At 51.6% G+C, this 9,269-nt stretch overlaps 1 protein-coding gene across 1 annotated transcript in view; it reads right to left on the reverse strand.

Moving 5' to 3' along the window:
* The window catches only part of stx1b (syntaxin 1B), a 45,471-nt gene that overhangs the window by 9,122 nt on the left and 27,080 nt on the right, over positions 1 to 9,269 (reverse strand). The window contains exons 3-5 of the mRNA XM_024262238.1: positions 8,622 to 8,721; positions 6,587 to 6,661; positions 835 to 908 (exon numbers count right to left, since the gene is read on the reverse strand). Coding sequence (XP_024118006.1) covers positions 835 to 908; positions 6,587 to 6,661; positions 8,622 to 8,721 — 249 coding nt within the window. The remainder of the gene's footprint in view (positions 1 to 834; positions 909 to 6,586; positions 6,662 to 8,621; positions 8,722 to 9,269) is intronic.

The raw sequence follows: 9,269 nt of genomic DNA on the forward strand, positions 1-9,269 counted from the left end.
AAACACGCAAACAAACACACAGACAAACACACAAACAAACACACAAACAAACACGCAAACAAACACACAAACAAACACACAAACAAACACACAAACAAACACGCAAATAAACACACAAACAAACACACAAACACAAACAAACACAAACACACACACTGTAACTAGCTTTCTTTTTCTCTTCCATGTTCCAGCTCAGAGCAGCAGCCAATGGCGGAGCAGAACACTACACTGTCAATTCACACAAAAGATGTGGAGCCGAGAAGACGCAGAGGTCAGAGGTCAGAGGTCAGAGGTCAGAGGTCCTGGCACTGCAGGGTAGTGGACCTAAACCAGCATCCCTGGTTGTGTCCGGATTCCCCCCTAACAACTAAAGAACTACATTCTGTACTTTTCATTGTTTTTCTAAACGGCAGATCTGACGTCTGAAACAATCGAATCGATAAACGTTTCAGGACGTTTATTTACGACCCCACTGTGTTCTGATGGTGAAAATGTGGATGCTTCATTCAAAACTTACATTTAAACATGTTTTTTGTTTGACCGCAATGCATTGTGGTCTATGCTCACTTATCTAGTGAGCATCACTGCAACCATGGTTTTTCGCAAAGACTCCTGGGAAATTTCTAGTGCAGTGAAGTTTGGAACCAGTAGATTGGGACCCCTAAGGAGTGGTGGTTCAGACACAGTCCGAAATGATCCAGCAGCAAATCAAAGGGTTAATGCTGGTCGGGTCCAATCTTCCACCGAACCCCAACAGGAACCACCAGGACGCTGCCCTACCCCCCTCCTGATGTGGACACCCCTGGAGTCCAGTGTGCACCTCCTGGAGCTCACCTGCGTTTTGCGGATCCTGAGGTCCGCTGAAGATCTGTTGAGGCCCTCCTCTTGCTCGATGCTCTGCTCGATTGCTGAAACACAAACACACCGGAGTCACACGGGCTTTCCCGGCGTGCCGTCCCCGGCGTGGCGTCCCCGACGCCTCCTTCTGGTTCGTGGTCATCGTCTACATTCTGAAGGTTACCTCAGAACAGTCTATAAGGGGGGAGGGGCTGAGCTGAGGCTGCTCAGAATGAAAGAACGGGACAGGAGTGAGGAGTGTTAGTGTGCAGAGAAGATCTTTGATGCGGAACCAGACGTGCCTCAGACCAGAACTAAAGTGGATCGGACCAGACCAGATATACCCCCCTCCAGGTTCTGGTTGAGGCTCAGGTTTACAGCAGGGGGGTCCGCTCGCGGGTCATGTGACTCTGATGTCACTTTGTCTCTGGAGCGGCTAAGTGGCTTACATAAGTGGCATCCGTGCACGGTGGAGAGCGCACGGATGGAACCAGCTGCATCCATGCGGATGAGCTGTGTTTAAGGTTACAGTGGGGGCGGGGCCTGTCCGACTGCCGGCCAATGTCACGTCCTCGGAGGAGCCGAGAGCGCGTGTTGGATGCAGCATGACTCAGCAGTATCACACGGCTCTGTCACATGCGCGCGTGCACGTGCGTGTTCCTGCTTGTGAGGCAGTGAGATGAAAACGGGGTAAGAGCAACAGATCGTGCTACCGTGTGTCTGCTGGAGGATCTGCAGCATCTCAGGGTTCTAGGAATCAATCCGAGTTTTTTCTGCAGCTGGAGAATCAGATACAAACATTTGGACTTGAAGTTTTGAGCTTCTGTTTCTGGACCAGGTCTCACCGAACAGAACATCTTTGATCATAGTTGTTAAGGAGAGGGTCATCCTGGTAGATGGACCGGTGCTGTTTGGACCAACACTGTTCGGACCAGTGCTGTTTGGACCGGTACTGTTCGGACCGGTACTGTTTGGACTGGTGCTGTTTGGACCGGTGCTGTTTGGACCGGTTCTGTTTGGACCAGTGCTGTTTGGACCGGTACTGTTTGGACCGGTTCTGTTTGGACCGACACTGTTTGGACCAGTGCTGTTTGGACCGGTGCTGTTTGGACCAACACTGTTCGGACCAGTGCTGTTTAGACCGGTACTGTTTGGACCGGTAGGGTTTGGACCGGTACTGTTTGGACCGACACTGTTTGGACCGGTGCTGTTTGGACCGGTACTGTTTGGACCGGTACTGTTTGGACCGACACTGTTTGGACCGGTGTTATTTGGACCGACACTGTTTAGACCGGTGCTGTTTGGACCGGTACTGTTTGGACCGGTGCTGTTTGGACCGGTACTGTTTGGACCAACACTGTTCAGACCAGTGCTGTTTGGACCGACACTGTTTGGACCGGTACTGTTCGGATCGGTGTTGTTTGGACCGACACTGTTCAGACCGGTGCTGTTTGGACCAGTACTGTTTCGAGCGGTACTTTTGGGATTGGTACTGTTTGGACCGGTGCTGTTTGGACCGGTGTTGTTTGGACCGACACTGATTAGACCGGTGCGGTTTGGACCAACACTGTTCGGACTGGTACTGTTTGGACCGGTGCTGTTTGGACCGACACTGTTCGGACTGGTACTGTTTAGACCGGTACTTTTTAGACCAACACTGTTCGGACCGGTACTGTTTAGTCCGGTGCTGTTTTGACCGGTACTGTTTCGAGCGGTACTTTTTGGACCGGTACTGTTCAGACCGACACTGTTTGGACCGGTACTGTTTAGACCGGTACTGTTTGGACCAACACTGTTCGGACTGGTACTGTTTGGACCGGTGCTGTTTGGACTGGTACTGTTCGGACTCGTACTGTTCAGACCAGTGCTGTTTGGACCGGTGCTGTTTGGACCAACACTGTTCGGACCGGTGCTGTTTGGACTAGTACTGTTTGGATTGACACTGTTCGGACCGGTACTGTTTGGACCGGTACTGTTTAGACCGACACTGTTCGAACCGGTACTGTTTAGACCGCTACTGTTTGGACCAACACTGTTCGGACTGGTACTGTTTTGACCGGTGCTGTTTGGACTGGTACTGTTCGGACTGGTACTGTTCGGACTGGTACTGTTCGGACTGGTACTGTTTTGACCGGTGCTGTTTGGACTGGTACTGTTCGGACTCGTACTGTTCAGACCGGTGCTGTTTGGACCGGTGCTGTTTGGACCAACACTGTTCGGACCGGTACTGTTCGGACTGGTACTGTTTGGACCGACACTGTTCGGACCGGTACTGTTTGGACCGGTGCTGTTTGGACCGATACTGTTCGGACCGGTGTTGTTTGGACCGGTGCTGTGTCGACCGGTACTGTTTGGATGAACACTGTTCGGACCGGTGCTGTTTGGACCGGTGCTGTTTCAAGCGGTACTTTTTGGACCGGAACTTTTTGGACCGGTGCTGTTTGGACCGACACTGTTCGGACCGGTACTGTTTAGGCCGACACTGTTCGGACCGGTACTGTTTAGGCCAACACTGTTTGGACCGGTACTGTTTAGACCGACACTGTTCGGACCGGTACTGTTTAGAGCCGTACTGTTTGGACCGGTACTGTTTAGACCGGTACTGTCTGGACGAACACTGTTCGGACCGGTACTGTTTGGACCGGTACTGTTTAGACCCACACTTTTCGGACCGGTAATGTTCAGACCGGTACTGTTTGGACCGGTACTGTTCGGACCGGTACTGTCTGGACCGACACTGTTTAGACCGGTACTGTTTAGACCGGTACTGTTTGGACCAACACTGTTCGGACTGGTACTGTTTTGACCGGTGCTGTTTGGACTGGTACTGTTCGGACTCGTACTGTTCAGACCGGTGCTGTTTGGACCGGTGCTGTTTGGACCAACACTGTTCGGACCGGTACTGTTCGGACTGGTACTGTTTGGACCGACACTGTTCGGACCGGTACTGTTTGGACCGGTGCTGTTTAGACCGATACTGTTCGGACCGGTGTTGTTTGGACCGGTGCTGTGTGGACCGGTACTGTTTGGATGAACACTGTTCGGACCGGTGCTGTTTGGACCGGTGCTGTTTCAAGCGGTACTTTTTGGACCGGAACTTTTTGGACCGGTGCTGTTTGGACCGACACTGTTCGGACCGGTACTGTTTAGGCCGACACTGTTCGGACCGGTTCTGTTTAGGCCAACACTGTTTGGACCGGTACTGTTTAGACCGACACTGTTCGGACCGGTACTGTTTAGAGCCGTAATGTTTGGACCGGTACTGTTTAGACCGGTACTGTCTGGACGAACACTGTTCGGACCGGTACTGTTTGGACCGGTACTGTTTAGACCCACACTTTTCGGACCGGTAATGTTCAGACCGGTACTGTTTGGACCGGTACTGTTCGGACCGGTACTGTCTGGACCGACACTGTTTAGACCGGTACTGTTTAGACCGGTACTGTTTGGACCAACACTGTTCGGACTGGTACTGTTTTGACCGGTGCTGTTTGGACTGGTACTGTTCGGACTCGTACTGTTCAGACCGGTGCTGTTTGGACCGGTGCTGTTTGGACCAACACTGTTCGGACCGGTACTGTTCGGACTGGTACTGTTTGGACCGACACTGTTCGGACCGGTACTGTTTGGACCGGTGCTGTTTGGACCGATACTGTTCGGACCGGTGTTGTTTGGACCGGTGCTGTTTGGACCGGTACTGTTTGGATGAACACTGTTCGGACCGGTGCTGTTTGGACTGGTGCTGTTTCAAGCGGTAATTTTTGGACCGGAACTTTTTGGACCGGTGCTGTTTGGACCAACACTGTTCGGACCGGTACTGTTTAGGCCGACACTGTTCGGACCGGTACTGTTTAGAGCCGTACTGTTTGGACCGGTACTGTTTAGACCGGTACTGTCTGGACGAACATTGTTCGGACCGGTACTGTTTTTACCGGTACTGTTTAGACCCACACTTTTCGGACCGCTACTGTTCAGATCGGTGCTGTTTGGACCGGTACTGTTCAGACCGGTACGGTTTGGACCGGTACTGTTTGGACCGGTACTGTCTGGACCGACACTGTTTAGACCGGTGCTGTTTGGACCGGTACTGTTTAGACCCACACTGTTCGGACTGGTACTGTTTGGACCGGCACTGTTTGGACTGGTACTGTTCGGACTCGTACTGTTCAGACCAGTGCTGTTTGGACCGGTGCTGTTTGGACCAACACTGTTCGGACCGGTGCTGTTTGGACTAGTACTGTTTGGACCGACACTGTTCGGACCGGTACTGTTTGGACCGGTGTTGTTTGGACCGATACTGTTCGGACCGGTGTTGTTTGGACCGGTGCTGTTTGGACCGGTACTGTTTGGATGAACACTGTTCGGACCGATGCTGTTTGGACCGGTGCTGTTTCAAGCGGTACTTTTTGGACCGGATTTTTTTGGACCGGTGCTGTTTGGACCAACACTGTTCGGACCGGTACTGTTTAGGCCGACACTGTTCGGACCGGTACTGTTTAGAGCCGTACTGTTCGGACCGGTACTGTTTAGAGCCGTACTGTTTGGACCGGTACTGTTTAGACCGGTACTGTCTGGACGAACATTGTTTGGACCGGTACTGTTTAGACCGACACTGTTCGGACCGGTACTGTTTAGAGCCGTACTGTTTGGACCGGTACTGTTTAGACCGGTACTGTCTGGACGAACATTGTTCGGACCGGTACTGTTTTTACCGGTACTGTGTAGACCCACACTTTTCGGACCGGTACTGTTCAGATCGGTGCTGTTTGGACCGGTACTGTTTGGACCGGTACTGTCTGGACCGACACTGTTTAGACCGGTGCTGTTTGGACCGGTACTGTTTAGACCCACACTGTTTGGACCGGTACTGTTTAGACCGGTGCTGTTTGGACCGGTACTGTTCGGACCGGTACTGTTTGGACCAGTACTGTTTAGACCCACACTGTTCGGACCGGTACTGTTCGGACCGGTACTGTTTAGACCCAAACTGTTTGGAACGGTACTGTTTGGACCGGTACTGTTTGGACCGGAACTGTTCAGACCGGTACTATTTAGACCCACACTGTTTAGACCCACACTGTTTGGACCGGTACTGTTTAGACCGACACTGTTCGGACTGGTACTGTTTGGACCGGTACTGTTTGGACCAGTACTGTTTAGACCCACAGTTTTCGGACTGGTACTTTTTGGACCGGTGCTGTTTGGACCGATACTGTTTGGACCGGTACTGTCTGGACCGGTACTGTCTGGACGAACACCGTTTGGACCGGTATTGTTTGGACCGACACTGTTTCGAGCAGTACTGTTTGGACCGGTACTGTTTGGACCGGTACTGTTTAGACCGACACTGTTCGGGCTGGTACTGTTTGGACCGGTACTGTCTGGACCGGTACTGTCTGGACGAACACTGTTTGGACCGGTATTGTTTGGACCGACACTGTTTCGAGCAGTACTGTTTGGACCGGTACTGTTTGGACCGGTACTGTTTAGACCGACACTGTTTGGACCGGTACTGTTTGGACCGGTACTGTTTAGACCGACACTGTTCGGACTGGTACTGTTTGGACCGGTACTGTGGTCTCACCTGTAACTGAACCGTCTCTGTTCTGTCTGCATTCAGAAAAACGTAATTCCGTGCATCAGATGTTTCTTTTGTCCCGCAGAGGTTTGAGGCTCCGCCCACATGACCATGTCAGTGCACACGTTTCTGACTGTTCTGAAACGTGATTGGTTGAGTGAGCAGTCCTACCTTTTAATTTTGAACGAACTTTATTGGCTGTTTTTTTGATGTCAGCTGTGAGGTCCTCCAACTCCTGTTTGGTTTCTGCAAGACAAACGACAGGAAGTGGTCATCATCAGCTGTTCTCCGACAGGAACCTTCAGCTCCGCCTTCTGTTTGAGGTTTCAGTTTAAGCAACATATTCTGGGATGTATTTATTCATACTTTTAGAGGTTTTGAAGACAAAAAGAGTTCAATTGTGTCAGAAATGGAATTGTAGGCTGAAGACGGACAGGTTTTTCTGACACTTCTGACTTTTGTTTTTAATAAATAAATTCTGCAGGAGAACAAACATTCATGCAACATTTGAATGTGAAGAGTTAATGATTACAATGTCAGTTTTGCTGCTCTGGTTTCTGACTTCACATGTAGGGGGTGGGGCTTCCTCAAAGTCTTGAAGCTGGCCAATCAGGGCCCAGATCGGAGCCGTCAGTTTGTTTGTTTGTTTACAGTTTTTTCACTCATTCACTGAGGGGGGAGTCCTGAACCTTCAGCTTGTATCATCATCATCATCATCATCATCAGCTGCAGCAGCCGAGGGGGCGGGGCTGCAGCAGCCGAGGGGGCAGATTTACGAGCGCTGCAGTGCCATGCAGCCTCCTGACTCACCCCGCCCCTCCTGACCGCCTGGCTCAGCAGCCTGTCAGTAGGAGCGGCTGGCGGGCGGGGCGTCGCCGTACCCGGGGGGCGGCGGTCACTGCCTGTCATGCTGGCAGATCAACCAGAACCAGGTCCTGAAGCAGCTCAAGACCACTCCTTAGACCGGGCTTAGAACCACATTCAGAACCATAATCAGAACCACATTCATAACTACAATCAGAACCATGATCAGAAATATATTCAGAATATGTTTCGAATGTGACTGGTTCTGGTGTGACTGGTTTGGGTGTGACTGGTTCTGGTGTGACTGGTTCTGGAGTGACTGGTTCTGGAGTGACTGGTTCTGGTGTGACTGGTTCTGGGGTGACTGGTTCTGGAGTGACTGGTTCTGGTGTTTTAATCTGCTGTTTTCTGTGATTCTTTTCCTTTTGGATTTTCTCTGATCAGTTTTGTTTAGAACCTCCACTCTTTGGAACAAAGATTATTAAAGTAAAAACAGAATTTTGGACTTTCAGACGTTAATTCTTATCTGCAGGAACCCAAGGATGAAGCAGCTGATGGGGGCGGAGCCAGTCAGGACAGGTGTGGAGTGTGTTTGCTCACCTGTGCTGGGCGGTTACCCTCAGGGTCCCGTCTGAGCTCACTTCACATCATGCAGTTTAAACATGCAGGCGGCACGGCGGCATGCAGCGGGAATCACAACACCGCCACGGGGGAGGGGCGGAGACTAAAGAAGGTCATTCAGCATGCAGCGGACACACCTGAGAGGAGGAACACAACATGCAGAACCAACACAAACATTCGTCCTTCCACCACCAGCAGGTGGCGCCGAGAGCCTGCACCTGCCCACAGGCGGCTGCCCCAACACCCCCACCTGAGGTCGCAGACGATAGCCATGGGTCATGTGACCTGCTGGGGGGGCAGGCGCCCTGGTTTGATTGGATATGATGTCATCGAATCCTTTCGGTCAGTGGACTTGTTAGGGCGACGCCCCCCCAGTGGTGGGCAGGTGAACCGACCTGGACAGAACTGTTGAAGCAGCAAAAACAGCTTTCTCTGAAGGGATCGAGTTCCGAGGAGGAGAGGCGGGACTCTTCACCACCGGTCCGGATCAGGGCAGAACCTGCCTTTTATTCAAGCCCTTCCATCCAGTTCTGGGTTTCGTTGGGTTCCCCGACGCTCCTCAGGAACCTCTGGGATCTGGTTCTGGACGTGAAGCTGCTCAGACGTTCGGGTCGTCCTGGACCCGAGACGGTAGCATCACCTGCTGCTTCTGAGCGCGCTCAGAACACACATCCTCATGCACAAGCAGACAAAACGTGCACGGACCCGGAGAGCTTCCTGCTTCATGCTGACGGCGGCAGGAGGGCGGAGACGAGGACGTGGGGCGGAGCTCCGGTCTTACTTTCATCAGGGTTGGGTGCGGCCAAGATGGCGCTGTGCTGCTTCTTCACCTGCTCCACGTCCTCCGACAGCTTCTCTATGCAGCCGCGGATCTCCTCCACCTGCACACAAACACACACCTGAGCCGCAGCAGCTGACCCAACAGAACCAGCTGACCCAGACCATCGTTCTGACCCATAGGAACCAGCTGACCCAGACCATCGTTCTGACCCAACAGAACCAGCTGACCCAGACCATCGTTCTGACCCATAGGAACCACAAACTGCAGCCTTCTGACCCGTTACTACCAAAACTAACATCCATCTGACCCGTCAGAACTACTACTAACATTCATCAGAACCATCAGAACCACACATAAAATTAATCAGAACCATAAATAACAGTCATCAGAACCATCAGAACCAGAACTAACATTCATCAGAACCACCAAGACCATAACTAACATCCATCAGAACCATAACTAACATTCACCAGAACCATCAGAACCACCAGAACCATAACTAACATCCAACAGAACCAGAACTAACATTCATCAAAACCATAAATAACAGTCATCAGAACCACCAGAACCACCAGAACCATAACTAACATTCATCAGAACCATAACTAACATTCATTAGAACAATCAGAACCATAACTAACATTCATC

The sequence above is a fragment of the Oryzias melastigma genome, linkage group LG17 (genome assembly GCF_002922805.2).
Source record: "Oryzias melastigma strain HK-1 linkage group LG17, ASM292280v2, whole genome shotgun sequence".
Lineage (NCBI taxonomy): Eukaryota > Metazoa > Chordata > Actinopteri > Beloniformes > Adrianichthyidae > Oryzias > Oryzias melastigma.